Raw genomic sequence first — 18,161 nt, forward strand, 5'->3', positions numbered from 1 at the left:
CAAATATGGCTTCTGTAAGCATGAAAAATCTACATGAAATTAGGAGGAAAGGCTTAGTGTCACCGCTCAATCTTCTTGTTTTGTCCTTTGGGTTGGTTTTGTTGGTGTTGGGTTTGTTTGGTTGGTTGGTTTGGTTTGGTTTTTATCAAACCTTTGTAACACTGACCATCTGTAAATTGAAAAGTAGGACGCTTAGGAGATCACTACTGGAAATGTGGGCTGACCTTCAATCAGTGCTCAGCTTCGATCCACCTGCTCAGTGCAGGGTTTGTTTAAGAAAGAACAGAGCTGTCTAATACTGAGTATGAGAAATGGCAATAGCTCCTTCTAAGGGCTTTGAGCTTCCATGTCTCTTTCATTGAAAATGTTCATGGAAGCCGGTGGGCATTTTTAGTACCAGAGAAATGCAGGATTAAGTCAAAAGCTTACCTGTTATGACTAGATAACATCAAAATGAATGTACATGTTATACTGCATCCAAGTATCACATTTAATTCCCCACTTTTTACACCTTACTGCATGCAGTGCTTGCAGCTCTGAATAATGTTCTTATTTGGTTAGATTTATACACACAGTAAAAGGGGAAGTAACTGCAGCTGTACTGCTGTCAGCTACAGAGCATGGCACAAATAGTAGGAATTCACAGTGTGGGCTCTACACAGAGCTAAGCAATTCTTTAAAATAGTATGAATCATTCCACAAAACGCTGCAGGACCCAGCTCCCTGAAACTCATTCAAGCAGATCCCTGACTCCTTTTGGAAGCGTGATCAGTGTATGTGTGTCACTGAGGGTCAGGTTGGTTGAGCAGGAAAAAGGAGTTACGTACACGTTGATTCTCACACTATAAATCAGAATCTTGGCGGGTAATGGGCAGGCTGTCATTTCTTGTGACCCAGCTAAGGCATAGATTCTGTGCTTAGGGGGTTGCACATTTTAAGAAATTGATGATTACAAACTTCAGAAAGTGGCAAACTCTCAGAAACAGTAGCAGACCTTGAAACAGCTGCAGAAATCCCAGGAGGGCCTTGCTTTATGTGGGGCACCACAAAGAAATTGTTTTGTCATACCAGCTCCCTCAGCACATCAATAAACTTTGCAAATTAAGTTAGCTTTTTCTTTGTTCTCATTACTATTCACTCACCAAATGCTTGCATTTTATTTGATCTTGCAGGTAAGGGCCATTACTCTGAATTGTGGCTGCTGGTGCAAGTCTGCATGCAACACAAAGCTAACAGAAAATGTTTCAGGTTAGCTTAGTTTATTATTCTTCCAAGTTCAAAGAAAAAAATGAAAAAAAGAATAGGACAAAGGAGACACCAGAAACATGATATATATATAGTAGTAAAAATGCAGTTGAGTCTCTTCCAGTTGTTATAGTTTGTAAATTATTCCTGAATTACATACAAAATATGAACATTGAAGCCCAGATCCTTAGCTGGAGTAACTGTAGTCCTCCATTGGTCTTGATTTACACCTGCCAACATCTGAGCTACAGTAATTAGTGCTGACATTCTTGGACTGTATTTAGGTTTATGTATTTAGTTTAGATGTGGTTTTCAGGAAGCTGAAAACGTCAGGATGTTGTTAGAGTAACCACAGAGTTAACTGCCTGATGCTATCCTCATAATGTTATTAAAACAATGCTTATAGTAGTTATGCCACTATTTGGATTAGGAAAACTGCAAGATCTAAATTAAAATGGGCATGGAAACATTGCTTCATGGTGCATAGTTCCTAAGAAATTGCCTTGAGGCAGGGGCCACTGGATTGGGAGGTCAGACACAGGCAGTGGCCTTGAGGTGGCATGGTCCTTGGGATGAAGGAATACCTCAGACCTGCTCTGCCACCTTCTCACAGAACTGGCCGCCTCACAGACTGCATGGCATTGTTTTTGAGTACGCTATGTCCTTAAACTCCTGAGCCCTCCATACAAACACCACCTGTGATGTTTGCTGGGTGAACTGTGCAGCTCACTGATGCTGGTGTAACAGCGATGGGATAAACATGCTGCAAGAACCGACAGGACCAAGTGGCGTCATTAGCAGACATATCCTTCATCATGGGGGCTCCTTCCTGGGGGCAGTGCAACCGGACACCTGAGAGGCCCATAGGCATCCCAGGCACGGGCTGTGAAAGCAGCTCACTTGGGTCCTGCCTGCTCCGAGCCCACAGCCAATGCTGGGCTACTCTCAAGGCACCTGCCAGAGAGGCCCACCGCCTCCCTGCTCCCGAACCACTGCCACTGTGACAGCGCTGCGGAGGGGAAACGCCACTCAATACCCCACAAGCTTACAGGGGACCATGCCGGTGGGCGCCCCGGGGACCTAAGATGGCGCCCGCCCAGGGCGGGGGCAGGCGATAGGGCCCCGGGGGCAGGAGCAAGAGGCCGGGTCCCGCCTTCGCTCCCTAGGCAACGGCGACGCCGAGTCGCGGGCAACATGGCCGCTCCGGGGCAGGTACTCCCCTTCATGGCTGCTCTGCGCGGCGTTGGCTCATCCCGCGGGACCGGGGGGGCGGCGTGAAAGGCCGCGGTGCGCGCTCATTACCCACGGCGGTTCCTCAGCGCCTTCCCGCCCTTTCTTTTATCACTTGTATCATATCTGTATATTTGCTAAGCTCCAGCGAAGGTAAAAACTGTAGAGTGCTAAAAATGCAGCGCGGGTACATGTACCTGCGTACCCTGCGGCCCCAGGAGAGCGGGAGGGAGAGCCCCACCAGAAACAAGCCGAGGCTTCGGTAGCGCAGGCCCGGCCGCTCCCTTCCCGTGCCTGGCCTGGCCTCTGAGCCGCAGCCGGTGAGATTCTCACCCGGCTGCCACAGCGGTCGGCAGGTTTCTGTCGTGTGTGGACTCGTGTTGTTAAGCTTATGGCAATTTCTTGGCGTTTTCATGGTGGTAGAAATGTCCTGATTTTTAATTGTTGATCAAAAGGCAGGCTTTTTGCATTCCGAGAGCACGCAGGGTGTGGACGTTCCCAGCAGCATCACGGTTATGTTTCATTTCTTTAGGTATCCAGAGTGCTCTAGAGAATTTTGCAGTTCCATATCGCTGTCCTTAATACTTGTTTTTGTCCTTGGCTTGGTCTCCTTCATGTTGTTGGTGGTGTTTTTCTTGTTTGGTTTGTTGGGTTTTCGGTGGGGGGGTGGGGTGGGGGGTGGTTTCGGGGGGGGGTGTTGTGGTTTGCTTGTTTTATTTTCCTTTTGTTTGTTTGGTTTGTTTTGTTTGTGTTTTTTTCTTGGGTTTTTGTTTGTTTGTTTTGATGCGTTTTGTGCATTTCAGTTTATTTTGATTTCTGACAGGCTGTGTGTTAAGAGAAATACAAGTTACTCCCCCCCATAATACATGAAGTGTTGTGCCACCTCAGAAGTTGTCCCTTAATCATGTCTATATAGTTGTAGCTACTATGAGATAATTTGCTTCTGGCTGAACTGTTTTGTAGTCTTAAGTGGATTAGACTGTTTTGGAAGGTACTGTGACTGTTTTGGAAGTGAACAACCACTTTCAGCCAGCTTAATGGTTGCATCTGTTGGTACAAAGCTACCCAAGTGATTGTCAGTACAAAAGCCTAACGTTTAGGTTCCTTAAATAAATACGTGAAATGTGTTATTGCATATGCTAATGGTTTATGAAAAATATATGCATTTTTCACAGTATGCTCTGTAAATATTTTGACAATTGGAACAGTGTAGCATTGGGGTAACGCAGTCAGTTAGATCGTGGTAAAAGGGTACAAGGTGTACTGTATGGGAAACGACAGCCTGTCAAAAATATATTGTACATCCATTTGAAATGTACCAGTGAAATTTGTGTCGGTTTTACTATGGCTTTATAAAAGGAATCTTCAGAGGAATTCAATGAACGTGTTTTTAACATATTTTCTCCTCCTTGTGTACTAAGCTTTGTTCTGTGCACAAGAGGTAACCTTTGTGATACTTGCTACTATCCTTCATGATTTATTTTTATTGTAAACTCTGTGGATTGTGCATTTTTATGAATTGTATAGTCTCCACTTTTGGCTGAAGTTGGCTTTGCGTGGTCTAGATGTAATCCATAGGGAACACCATATTTTGCCACTATAAGATTTCTTAGATCTTGAGACAATTCTTTTGATTTACATTGAATATTTTTCTAATTATTCTGACTGGTAATTATTTTCAACAAAAAACATCTTGGAAAAAAAATCTGAATCCTGATCTTAGCTGCTTTATTTTTAACAACATTTTTTTCCAATAAGTAGTCTGCAGCTGTGAAAACATCAGTAAAGTTTAATGTCACAATACATTTGGTCATCCATAAATCTCAATGTTTGGACTGTGTGAGATTTTTGAAACACATTTTGGTTTGAAAAGCACGCTATCAGCATCTGTTGTATAGGAGGGTTCTTCAAAAGCTTTCCTTCCATTTAAGTTTTTGTCTTTTACATTTGACATATCCGCCTATTTCTCCTTTGAATGTAGTTGAAATTAGGGTTACTATTTTTATTTCTTCATTTATTTGACAACAGAAGATATATTATGAATAAAAGTAGAAACTATTGCTTTTTAAGTTCCCATTGTGGGAGTGGACAAGTGGGGCTTTTTAAAAACAAACAGGAGCATTTCTGCCTTAACTATGTATGTAGACAGCTTCAAGATTTTCTGCTTCTGCTGAAGTATTTGACAGCTTGATAACAAAATGTGTATAGTAATACAAATAACAGCCTGTGTTGCTGGTGTGGTTGTTGGCTTTTGGGTTTTTTTTTCCCCATTTTTCCATTTTGATTAAAGTTGTAACTGATACACAGCACTCTTTCAGGGTACATCTGTACTGCTGTCAGCAGTATTGCTCAGACAGAGGTAGCTGAGCTAGCTTTAAATTAACTAGCACAGATACTGGAAACTATCTAGCTGTGGCAGCAGAGTTTAGTCCAGTCTGATCTCCCTGATGAAGTGAGGACAAGGAGGGTCTTGGGTTTTGTATGCTTTAGGTATTTGCTATAGTTTAAGAATGCTGGTAAGCTATTCCATTGTGAATGTATTTTTGAATACTCTTGTTTTGTAAAGCGTGGTGTTGCACTGTTAAACAAATGCAAATAATATCTTATCATTGTTGAGTTGAGTGTCGATCTGCTTGAGGGTAGGAAGGCACTGCAGAGAGATCTGGACAGGTTAAATCAGTGGGCTGAGGTCAACGTAATGAGGTTTAACAAGACCAAGTGCCAGGTCCTGCATGCTGGTCACAACAACCCCAAGCAATGCTACAGGCTTGGGGAAGAGTGGCTGGAGAAGGGGGGGGCCCAGGGAGACCTAACAGTGGCCTTCTAAGACCTGAACGGGGCCTACAAGAAAGCTGGGGTGGGACTGTTTACAAAGGTCTGGAGTGATAGGACAAGGGCCAATGGAATTGGCATTAGGAAGAAGCTCTTTACTGTGAGGGTGGTAGAACACTGGAAGAAGTTGCCTGGGGAGGTGGTGGAGACCCCATTCCTGAAGACATTCAAGGTCAGGCTTGATGGGGCTCTGAGCAACCTGATCTATTTGGGGATGTCCCTGCTTACTGTATGGGAGTTGGAGTAGAGGACATCTAGAGGTGCCTTCCAACCCAGTGCATTCTGTGATTCAAAGAGAGAGGTTTTTTTTTGCAATTTGCTGTTTGACTACATCACTCTTCTGCTAATATTTGCTGCTTTGTGATGGTTTGTGAGCACTGACCTAGACATTCAAGGAAGATCTCATTCTTTTGGCTTAGAATATCTGGTGTGGTATTTTGATTGCATGTTGTCGACAATGGGTGTCCAAAGCATTTGGAATAACTTACTGAACAGCCAGAAATATTTTATACATTCAAAATAGCTAAGGATTCTTTGAAGGGAAAAAACCCCCAACAAACACACACACAAAAACAACACAGTAACAAATAATTCTCTAGTAGTAGTCTGTATTTGAATAGGTTAAGTCTACTGCTGAGAGTGTGTGTAGGTAGGATTGGGTGGTTTTTCCCCCCAGCACATAAGGATATTATTACCAGAATTAACTTGCCTTGGGTTACCTCAGTCAGTCACTACAGTTAACAGTAAATTGAACATTTAATTCTTTGACATCAGTGCACACATATAGAAAATAACTTCTCTTTGAATTTGCAATGCTGGCTGAAGACAGTAATCAAAAGACAAAACAGTATTCAATCAAAAGACAAAACAGTATTCAATCAAAATAATTATAACATTTGGCTTGTGTGTGTGGAGGTTCTGCCCAGCTTTCTACAAACATGGGATTCTTCAAATGATTCATGGACCCTCACTACTCTTTTAATTTTCAGGAACTGATAACTTTAAAGATTAGCTTTCTAAATTATGTACATGCTCTCACAGTTCCTCATCAGTGTTTCTTATCTGATATCTGTACTTGTATTAGTGGGCAGTGGTGCCACAAGTCCATCCTTATCATGAGCACCATCAAAGAGACAGGACTGCATTGGTGGGGTGTGTTGCTACTGGGAATACCCAGCTGGGTGTTGAAATGGTGAAATGGGAAGTATTTACCTTGCCATCTAAACTGTGGGATTTCGATGGGCAGATTACAGACTCTTATCTGGAATACTGAGGTACAAAAGCTTGAGTATCTCTAAAGTTTGAATTGCAAACTTTTGTTGGTTGAAGAATTATAGAATGGCTTAGGTTGGAAGGGACCTTAGAGATCATCTACTCCAAGCTGCCTATCAAGGGCAGGGATGCCTCTCAGCTGCTCAAGGCCTCACCCAACCTGGCCTTGAACACCCACAGTGAGGAGGCATCTATAACCTGCCTGGGCAACCTATTCCACAGTCCCACTACCCTTGTACTGAAGAACTTCTTCCTAAGATCCAGTCTAAACCTATTCCTCCTCATCTTCAAAGCATTCTCCCTTGTCCTGTTGCTACACACCCTTATGAAAAGTCCCTCTCCAGCCTTTCTGTAGGATCCCTTCAGGTATTGGAAGGCAGCTCTGAGGTCCTCTTAGAGTCTTTTTTTCTCTAGGCTGAACAACCCCAGCTCCCTTGGCTTATCCACATAGCAGAGGTGTTCCAGTCATTGGATCATCTTTGTCTCTCCTCTGGACTCACACCAATGAGTCTGTGCCCTTCTTGTGATGGGGACACCAGAACTGGACATGAAAAACATAGTAGAATGTGCTTCTAATGCTAGAGGACCTTTAAATGTGTTGAGATTATAGGTGACTAAGTATAAGGCACCTGGAGTTATTTTCAAATCAATTTTTGTAATCTTGTATAGGATAAATATTGCTGTAATACAACACTGCATACTAAGACTTGCATGTTGTCTTCCAGAGGTCCTTCTTGCTGGGTCTGGGTCTGTTGATACAACACAGGTTAGAAAGCTTCATACTGTAGCAAGCCAGGCGCATCCTGGGGGCAGGAGAAAATTCCTTTTTGGAAAGCTTTTTCTGACATGATAGATGTTGCCTGATATTAGTTTGGTTAAGATTTTAGAGAGTTTGGTAAAAATTGCTTTCTAGAATGTTCAACTTTTTTTTGATGCACCTCTGTTTACAGGGCTACTCCTGTGATGTTGAATGAGGAGTGTCATGCCTGTTGATCAGAACAAAACCACTATGCCTTGGGCTTTCTTTTCTTTCTGAAACAGTGCTAAATTCCTCACGATGTACTGATAAAATCCATCTGGGGTGATACCTGTAAAATGTTAACATTTTGTTTTATTAAGCAGTATCATCAGTAAAGTGTTGACTGACAGGTAATAAGCCATTTATGTAACAGTGTAAAATACATAGTGAGAACAAGGATTAATTCAGTTTCCAAAACACTGATATCAATTATTCTTTTAATTCAGCTCTCACTAATTCAAAAGAACATTTTGTTCAACTTATTTCTAACAACACTGGTTGCTTCAGGAAATCATTCTTGTCCTAATTATTAAATATCTTTCAATTATTGTATAATATTAGCAACAGTGATTTTACATCTGAAAGTACATGTGAAGGTAGTCTGCTACTTAATTAGAGAAGAAAAACCCTAGTTTGACCACTAAAAGTTCTTTGTCTCTCAGAGTCTTGTTTTGTCAGTCTTGAAGGTTGTGATTCAGTTAGTCCCGGCGTTTTACGTATGTCTTGCAGTTTGGCAGCAGCAGGGGGAGTAGTGTAGCTTTATTTGGGGGCTTTTCTTGACCAGTGCTGGAGTTAGTTGATTATTAGCCCAGAATAACACTGTTCAGGCATAAAAAAGACTTCATCTACCACTTCTCTCTCTAGGCAAGCTAGAAACATTATTCTGCAAGCTTTGCCTTGCTGCACTTCTGTACAGCTCAAGTTCCACAGACATAGAAGAGTATGGGCTACGAGTAAGTTATGATCGAGGTTTTGTGTCATGGTGCAGAAGCAGGTCAGGCCAATTAGACTCAGTCATGAGGCTGTAAGGGACCTCTGGGACATGAGCTGGTTCAGGTGCCTGCTCAGATCTGGGCCAGCACCAAACACAGACCTGAGCTTTGTCCAGTTTAGATTTCAAAACCTGCACCATTCTGGGTAACCTATTTTTAATGCTTATAGTGAAATATTCTTCCTTATGCTGTCCCATGTTAAGGTAGTGTAGGTCCCTTCCGACTGAAACACCTTGTTCTGTGACTATTGTTTCTTGTTCCCGTGCCATACACCTTTGTGAGGAGTCTGCCTCATCTCACTTTTTACAATGTGCTGTGACATCTCACTTTGTCACCTGCATAGTCTATTGTAAAACAGGATTTTTTCCCTATTGCTTTCTTACTGGAAGTCAGCCTCTGTTCCAATGTGCTTGGCCAGTGACACTTTTTTGTAAGTCCATCGCGTTGCGTTGCACGCTCGCGTTGCGTGCTTGGTTTGTTACCCCTAAAACATGTACACCCTTGTATTTTCTTTAAGGAATTGCTGTCTGCATTACAAACACACTGACCTCTGAAATTGTACTTGCAGGTCCTGGTATGTGTATTAATGTGTTGTAGCAAACATCTTGCACTTTTTTGTGGTTGGAGGAGTCAGTACAGTCGGTAAATTTGGAAATGCAATCAGTTACAGGGTGAAGAGCAAATAGCCAAGTGCTGCATATGGACACTCAGAATATGTTAAGCAGAAATTGATTCTAAAGTTTCATTCTTGTGCAATTTAATATCGTGTTGGTGAAATCTGGATTCATGGTGGGGTTTCTTTTTGCATCTTTACATTTCTATTGTTTTTACTTGCAAGTTAATATAATCTTGTGTTGCATGTGATATGTCACTGTGTTCCCACATGAATTTCAGATAAAAATACTATTTTCCATGTAGCTGCCTAGCTTTTCTCTAGTGAAAATGTGTTAGGGTATTGTGTTGCCATATAATTATAGCTGTTAGATTTTTGGCATTTGCAAGGGATTAATTCAGATTACTTCCTCCAAAAAAATATTGTTATTTAGATAAGTTACTGACAAAATGAAATAAACATTCTACTCCTGTATACATATGTGTGTGTAGGAAGAAGACAGAGATGAGGCTGCCATAGGTGGAAAGAAGATTTTAAATCGGACGTTTCTTTCACTCTCCCAAATTACTGCTTTGGCAGAACAAAATGTGGAAGGAGTTCAAAAGTAAGTGGGAATGGTAACAACTCTAGAGCCAATGTAATAATGAAATAAAAATTGTAGGCTGTTAGATTTCCTTTGTGGTAGTGATGTCATTAGTCTTTAATTGCTTAGTTAAATCATTGATATGTAATATGATTAATGAAAGATAGGAAGAAATGCTGTTGATGTCAGATCCATTTTGTTTTACTGCATTTCCTATACATCTTGATTTTTCTTTGGCTCCTTTTTTTCCCCACTGACATTTCACATTGATGTGGGTTTTGAGTTTACAATAGCAGAAATATGCTGTAAATGAAATACTAAGGTGTAAATAAGAACAGGCCAATACTGAGCTTTAATTATAAGTCTCACCTGGTAACTTTTTTGCTAAAATATTTAAGATTCTGTACTGTAACATTAAGAAGGTGTCAGTAGGTAGCCATTACGGTGCACTGGGGAAAGAGGAGGCAGCCAAAGACGACTTCTGTAAAGCCATATTGTCTTCCTTGTAGTAACACTCTACTTTGTTATTAGTGTGTAATAGCAGCTAAATTTAGGAGGCCAAGAGTTCAGCCCGAGACTCCAGATTTGTTTTTTAAGGATGGGATTTTTTAGAAGTGCCCAAATTGCTTAGGAGTACTTTTGTCTGCTAGCAAATTCTTCACAAATTGAAAGCCAAACAGCTGGTCCCCTGAACTAGTTTTGGAGGAAGGGAATAAAAAACTCAGCCATGTCCCTCTGAATAGATAAACAGTTTAACAAAGATTAAAATACTATTTCTGAAATCTATTCTGTTCCTCCTGTTTGTCCTACTGTTCTAATAAACAGAAATAAATTGTTCTTTCTGGGTTTTGTTTGGGGGTTTTTTTGGTGGTGGTGTTTTGTTTTTTTTAAGAGAGCTGGAAAGAAATTTTGTTCCCATCAAATAATAAAATGAATTCTTTCATTTACTGTTTTCTCTTACACAATAGGCCTCTTATTGTAGAGGAGACTGAAGCGTACAGCTCACTGGAGACTAAAATGTGCTTAATGATGCAATTTATTGTGAAACTTTCTCATTAAGATTAGTAGGAAAAACATTGAAAGATCATATGTTTCTCCTTACTCTCAGCTGATCACATATTTTATATATATACACACTGTACAAGTGGAACATAAAGTACATACTGCATCTGACTTGAAAGAGGATAGTTACAGGGTATTTTATGCACTCTAAGCTGTTTAGCAGCAATATTGAAATTTTGTTAGTTTACCACAGGAGCAGTTTGAAGATCACAGCTAAGGTTAGAAAATCAGAGCAGATCTGATTCAGTGTGAGAACTTTGCCGTCCCGCATTCCCATCTGTCATGGAGTTTTATGCTGCTGTCCATCTCTGTAGGACTGGAGCACCTTCTGTGAAGGAAGAAATAGCAGTCAGGGTAGCTAGGAAATCTAAATGCCCCATCATTTCCTAGTAGTTTATAGATACTGTTGTACCTATAAATCCTTTACAGAATATTGAAAAGATGAGTACTGGCGTTTGTTAGCAGCATCAGAGAAAATCTAAATCCCTGAGAAGCTCTGATTATGAAAACACTGAGTTGGCAGAAGCTTCAGAAAGAGAGGATATGGACTGTTTCAAACCTTGGAAAGTTCAGCTGGCCACAGTCCACTTCTATTTCAGTACACTGTTAAGTGTTTTTAACCGACTTGCATGTGTGCAGCCATTCAAATTTGTCATGCAGAACAAAGGAATATGTTTTAAACAAAATCAGATTATATGCTTCACTTTCTTAACTATTGGGGCTTTAATTAAAAAAAAATAACAAACTCCTCTTATCTGACAGTGTATCTCTACTGGTTTCTTGAAACCCCTTTTGAAAAACTAATGGTTGCCTATCAGTAAGTCTAAGATTAATGCTGTTCTTAGGATGGAATGAAAATGGATTGGGGGGGAAAGACTGATACTTTACAGGGAACTGGAAACTGTGATCACTACTGGCACCTATATCATCAGGTGTCGTTAAGGAGCCAAGGATTGCTTTATGTAAAATGTAACTGCTTGAGATGTGACTGAAGTTCTACTGCAAACTGCAGTCCTAGCCCTTGATCCCTTCTCTTCATGTGGAAAAAAGTGCACAATTATTCTAAAAGACCTTACTAATTCTGTGTTTGGATAGAGTAGACATAAGTATGTCAGCAACAGCGTGGTCTCCTACAAGGGAGGGGTTTTTCCCTTAATTTTTCAAGTTAAAGTAAGTGGAAAAATATCCACAGTCCGCTAGTAAAATAAGATGAGGCTCTTCTTAAATGTCTTGACTGTTATGGAAAATAAGACTTCTAAATATTTTAGGTACTTCCAGTAATTTTATATTATATTATTTACATTAATTTTCAAATGTAATATTTTTTTCAGAGGCCACATGAAAAATAACCTCAAAAGGGAAGGAAGGAGGGTCTTTTTAGTGAAGTTAAACTATTTTAATCAGAATGAAAAAGTGGTAGCAGAAAGTTTTCCATTTCATCCTGCAAAGTCCTTCATGAGCAAACAGTGATTTCCATCTGAGATTTTCAGTGTACTTCTCTTTGGGTTTTTGAATGCTCTTATTTTTGCTGTTTCATTAGTCAGATCTTTAAATAGTCTCTGCTGAAACCTATAGGTGCTTACTTTTTTTCAGTTGATATGTTCTCTGATCATTATAGAAACTGATGTAGCTGACTTCCTGGAAGAGGTATACATGTCTTTAATATTTATTAGTGTTATATTTTATGTGTGTAATTGCAAATAGACTAAGTTAAATTCAGAATCTGTGATTTCATTTTTACATTTCATTATTTTACCCTACAATTTCTTCTAGAAAGCTGGAAGAATTTCTGAATTTTAAACAGTTAAAGACATCTTTCAAACAAGCTGTTTTGCTAGATTATTATACTGCGGGATTTTGCTGGGCTAAGGAAATGAATTTCAGTCTTGTGCAGCTTTCAGGATTCATGGACCTATTACACTTCCTTTTGGAGAACCTTAGTGGTAAGTATAGCTAAAACTTGTAAAATAAATACCTGAAGTGGAAGGCAAGAATGCTTTCCATTTCATTTTAATAGAGAGCTATTTAATTCCTAGCAATTGTAAAGTAATGTCTGTTCCTCCTGAGTGTCGGTATGTTATACCTGGTCCCTGTGTGGTGGGTTGAATTTTGGATAATTATGCACACCCCTCAAATTAAGCTATATTTACATGCAAACTCAAATCTAGAAATATGAAATGCAATGAATATGTACAAAATATACAATATATGTACTGCACATTATTTCCAATTTATAAACAACACAGAAACTCCTCAGACCCCCCTAGACGGCTCCAGGGGACCTGTTCACTTCCTTCTTCACTCCCTCCTTCCTTCCCGTTACCTCCCACAGTAGTCAAAACAGAGATATCCCTGGCAAGGCCACAGAAGAGAGAGAGAAGGGAAGTTCATAGAATCATGGAATCAGTAAGGTTGGAAGAGACCTCAGAGATCATCAAGTCCAACCTTGAGTTGGACTCACCCAAGAGTTTCAAGCAGAAGCGACATAAGAAGAAAAAAGAGCAAGAACTGTTTATGCCTCTGCTCTATATTCCTGTTAACAATCCAATGAATGGGATAGACCTTATCATTATTTTTCCTTTTGCATGGTAATTTATTTTAGTTTCAGTCTTTGCAGTCAGGGATTAGGCTAAAGTTCTCCCTTGTAACACCCTGAAAATAATTCTTAGTGGAAGATGATAAACTTCTGTTAGAACTGTAGTCTTTTTGTAGAATATCCCTCTTCTTTCCTTGTACAATATGTGGTACAAAAGGGCTGGGTCCTGAAGAGCCCTTGTCCTTGCTATGGTAAAATACATAATAATTACAGTAGAGAGGGAGCAAGGAGCTTCTAAATTCTAGTTCTGGCTGTCTCAGTGACTGACTCACTATAGCCTTGGGCACATTTCTCTACTGTTCAAAATATTCAGCACATCCTGTAGCATTACAGCAGGTGAAATACATTTGTTTTATCCTTGGAGGTCAACTCTCAGTCAGCTTTCTATATGGCAAATGCTGCACTTCTGGCACTAAAGAACGGATTGTGAAGTAAACTGGCATCACATCCAAAGGTGAAAAATGGCAATGAAAGGACTGTAGCTCCTGTGGCTACAAGGAAATTTGCAACAAAGCATGGAGCTTGGGTCTAGTGGGAACAAAATAGCCAGAAAGAAATGGTAGCAGCATCCTCTAAAACCCACTTTTCAGAGATCACAATGCTTACTTAACATTTGCTTTGAAGGTGATTATGTTGAGAAAAGTCCATCCCAGAGGAAGAGCAAAAGGACTCAGTAGTTCCATTCAAAGAGAAGATGAATGTTTAAAATCAGGCTCATAATAGTTATTATACTTTTGCATTGTAATTTAATTCAAAGGCCTTTCTGACTTGGAATTTGGACAGAATATGTACGTGCTTTATGATCATTAGAATTCCAGTTGTCCTTCCTGTCTCCAATGAGAAAGTATCTTAACATATGCTAACTATATTAATATAACAATGGAGAAGAATGGAAACATGTCAGAAAGTAGTTTTATGAGACTGTATGTAATACATGTGCTACCAGCCTGTCTGCTACACAACTGATTATTAAAGCTGACTGACATTTTTCAGGAATGTGAACTTAGTTGCATAAAGCTGTGCCAGACTTTAACTCTTTAAGCTGAAATTTTCCATGACAGTGTCTGCCTCTTATTAATTTTTATATATAAAATTATAACTAAAACAATTCAACTGGCTTGCAGACAGAGGCTGTGGAAAAAAGAGTGTTATTTTGTTCCTTTTTTTGGTGTGTGTGTGTTAGCAACTCTAATAGCCCTGTGTATTGAAGGACAGACATAAGGTTTGGCAAGCAACTTTTGTGAAATGGCTTTTTGCTGTCCTGTGAAAATCCCATTTGGATTTGGCTAAGACACATGACTTTAAGGGAAAGAAAATACAGTTTATAAATGCTTACAGGACACTTACATTTTCTTCACAGCTAAGTACCCTGAATGATCCATTTATAAAGTACACTGTAGCCCAGGGCTAAGGTGAATTTCCTTGTAATTACTGTTCTCAGCTGGTGCAAGTTCCAAGACCAGACATTTCAACTAAGAGCAAAATGCTAATGGCTTCTATATTAATGACTGTTTGCTTTCCATTCCCTACACTGGACCCAAACAGTCTAGAGAATCAAGCTGATTTGCCCATAGTAACAAGAATAGCATGGAGCAGGAAGAATGGATTTAGAGAAGGGAGGAGGTATAAACTCATTTATGGCTGGTAAAAGAGAGGGGAGAACTGAGGTTTGTAAACTGCAGGCTGATTGTTTTGGAGCCAGAAGGAACTGCTTGCATGATTTGGTTCATCTTCTATACACTGAGGATAAAGCGCACCTCACAGAAGCACTGTGAGATCCTTTCTGAGAGAGGTAGTTGGGGCTGAAAATCAGGTGTGCAGAGGAAGGAAAGGATTCTGAACAGCTGGTAGTAGAACTCAGCCGGAGTGTTGTGACTTCTCATGATCATGTTATGTAGCTTCACTTCCCTACAACCGTAATATTTCTGGTGCTGTTACCCTTTCTCATTTCCCATAGCTTCTATTTCCTCTATACTCTATTTCTTTCTTGCTTCTTCCATTATGATTATTTATATTGTGGTGCCTCCATTACTGAAAGATGAGGTGAAATTCTCGGGATTTGACTGCTGTACTACTAAAGGGCAAAACTATAAAGATCAGAATCTTGCAAGTTTTTAAATGTGATTTATTTACAAAGAACCAAGGAGCAGAGCAGTGGAGAATTAAAACAATAAGGAAAATAAATCAATTTCACCACTGCTAGATATTTCTCCATTTTCCACTCTAGACTTTTTAGACTTGAAAAGAACAAGTAAATTGTGCATGAAACTGTTTTTGAAACTCCACCATGCGCCATAGTCTGTCCACCAAACAAAGATAAATCCTTTAATTTTAAAAGTTTAGCCAACACAGATATATTACATAGCTTCCTCTTAAACAAGTTAACAAGAAGAATTGAAATTTCATTGCAGAGCTGTTTGGACATTTGGGTTTGATTTCCAGGGTGAAAAATACAATTATCTATTTTGGGGGTGTGCAAAAATGTCTCCCAGTCTGAGAATACATTATTATACAGATTATGACTGTAAGCACTTTAAAATAAATGTTACCTTTTAAAATATTAGTTCCTGTATGAATGGTTTATGTTGCGAGAGGCACGGGTCAGGATACATGAACAGTAGTAAAGATAAACATACTGTGCACCTCCAATTTGCATACTGTTGTGCATAGGGATTTCACTGCATAAGTAAGAGGCCAAGTTGTAGTATCTTAAACACCCATTCTTGTGGTCCTTACATTATGACAGTGGGTGGGTGGTGTTGTGATGGAGTTTCAATGCACCTTTTTTTGAGAAGAATAATGGCAATGCACAAAAACGTTTGACCGCTGTTGCTTTTAAAGTTTGTACATGGCTCATAACTTCTTAAACTTCAAGAAGAACAGGCAAAACCCCCACCCTGTCATGTTTGTAGTTAACTTTTTGTTCTTTGCAGACAGGCATATGACCTTAGTAGAAAATTTAAAAGAACTTGGAAAAGCAATGGCTGGAATAGGAGGAACTGATTCAGAAGGAAGTGGTTACTTAAATTTCTTCAGCATCGAGCAAGCCAAATCAATCGTCGATTACTTGGCTGTCAGGTACTCATTTTTACAGAATTAAATGTTTCTTATTTGAGTAATTTCACACGGGTGGAAATCAGCTGATAAAGGACATTAACATTATTTAATTGGCTATGTTTGTGCTGTGCCAGCATACTGCATACACAAACTTGGGGAAAAAAAACGGGAGAATATGCAAGTAGCAGTAAAGATCTGCCCTCAGATTACAAAGCCCGAGAAATAAATTTAGACTGAAAGTTTATCAAAGTGTAAGATTATGCTGGAAAGCTTCCTTCTGGGTTTTGATTTGGGTGATAAAAGGAAAAGCAAAGAGTGGCGTACAGAGAATGTTCTTGGTTTGCTCTTAAAATACTCTTCTTCTAGATTCCAGCTGAACAAAATCCTAGGTCTTATCTATAACTTTTCAGTATTTTTCTGGGATTGACAGTAGTTTACCAAACTAAGACTATGGTCATGCATGAGTTGCATTTCAGAGTTAGCAAAAGTTCAGTATCTACCTGAAAAGGTTCTGTGACAGGTCTCAGTTGTCAAACAGAGACACAGGAAGAGATACAAACATCAGTAATTCAGTTATTTTACCATGGGGGAAAAAAAATTAACAGTCTGATAGCAACCAATCACACCTCTCCATGTGAAGTCTTAACTATACAGTAATGTATACAGACCTTTCTCCACTGAAATGCCATAGTTAAGTCGGTGGCTGTTTCCAGTACATGATGAACAGAAGGGCTCTCAAGCTGTTTTATCACCTGTGAATGCTGTTGGCAAGGAGATGGGAAACAGAAAAGGTACTATTGTAATATATGCTCCTACACCATACTACATCTGTAGCCCTTTAGTCTATTTTCTAACTTGAAAACTGGTTAGAGGGAGAGATTTTGTGACAGATAGGCATAAAAAGTGAGTAAGGTCATGACTGATCTGTCATGGAATTTTCTGGCTGTTCTTTTGCTAGTAAACACTTAACATGTCAAAAAGGTGGGGTTTAGAGTGTTTTCTTTGATGCAGGAAAGTATTTCCTCTTGAAAACAGGCAAAAATACAAGGATGACTGATAGTCTTCCAGCTTAGGGTACTCAGATTCAGACTGGGGTTATAAACCCATCACAGGTGATTTCTCCTACAGTTGGATTCTAAAGTTTGTATCTTTCCCCTGCTCTATTTTTTTTTTCTTCCTTTGTTTCTTGTTTGTGGAAAATACAAAAACCTTCAGGTTCTTCCCATATGAAAAGAGAACATCTTTTTAAATCTCAAATTTCTGTAGTCAAAGCAAACCAATGTCCTGCCAAGTACTAGCTCTAAACTAAAAGGAAAGTTGGCATTCAAGAAGTCTCATTCAACTTTTCTTCTTCCTTCCTGTGTGCCGTTTGTATAATTAGTTGGCCAAATGTTGTTTCCAAATAGCATGTCTGCAGCTCTTGTGGAAATTGCCCATCGAGAGGTATCTCATTCATGAAGTAATTCTTTCAAAATTGCAAGAATTGCATCCAAGAGATTAGGTGTTCCATCCTACTACCACCAGAGTATTAACTGGGTGGGAATACAATCAAGCTGCAAGACTTTTGCAGCAGGAGGGTATTTTGACCACCAAATATGTGATTGTACGTTCAAACTACTCAATTTATTAAAGTATGTGTTATTTTGGATATACAATTAGGTAGCTCAATATCGAAGGTCTCTTCCAACCAGATACATTCTGTGATACGTGTTCAGGTTGTACAGTCCATTATTTCAGTCATTTGTTGTTTTTTTTCCTAAAGAACTACTGAACCAGCCCATTTATGTGGGGTTATTTTGAATTTTATGAAATGAGAAACAGGTAGACTGAGTTTTATTACAATTCAAATTAATGTATTACTTCAACATTTTTTCTTGTTA

At 39.5% G+C, this 18,161-nt stretch overlaps 1 protein-coding gene across 1 annotated transcript in view; it reads left to right on the forward strand.

Annotated features, from left to right (window-relative positions):
- Positions 1-6,545: 6,545 nt before the first annotated feature.
- The window catches only part of CABCOCO1 (ciliary associated calcium binding coiled-coil 1), a 52,580-nt gene continuing 40,964 nt past the window's right edge, over positions 6,546-18,161 (forward strand). The window contains exons 1-4 of the mRNA XM_054174603.1: positions 6,546-6,581; positions 9,475-9,587; positions 12,402-12,571; positions 16,158-16,302. Coding sequence (XP_054030578.1) covers positions 6,546-6,581; positions 9,475-9,587; positions 12,402-12,571; positions 16,158-16,302 — 464 coding nt within the window. The remainder of the gene's footprint in view (positions 6,582-9,474; positions 9,588-12,401; positions 12,572-16,157; positions 16,303-18,161) is intronic.

The sequence above is a fragment of the Dryobates pubescens genome, chromosome 30 (assembly GCF_014839835.1).
Source record: "Dryobates pubescens isolate bDryPub1 chromosome 30, bDryPub1.pri, whole genome shotgun sequence".
In the NCBI taxonomy this organism is placed as follows: Eukaryota; Metazoa; Chordata; class Aves; order Piciformes; family Picidae; genus Dryobates; species Dryobates pubescens.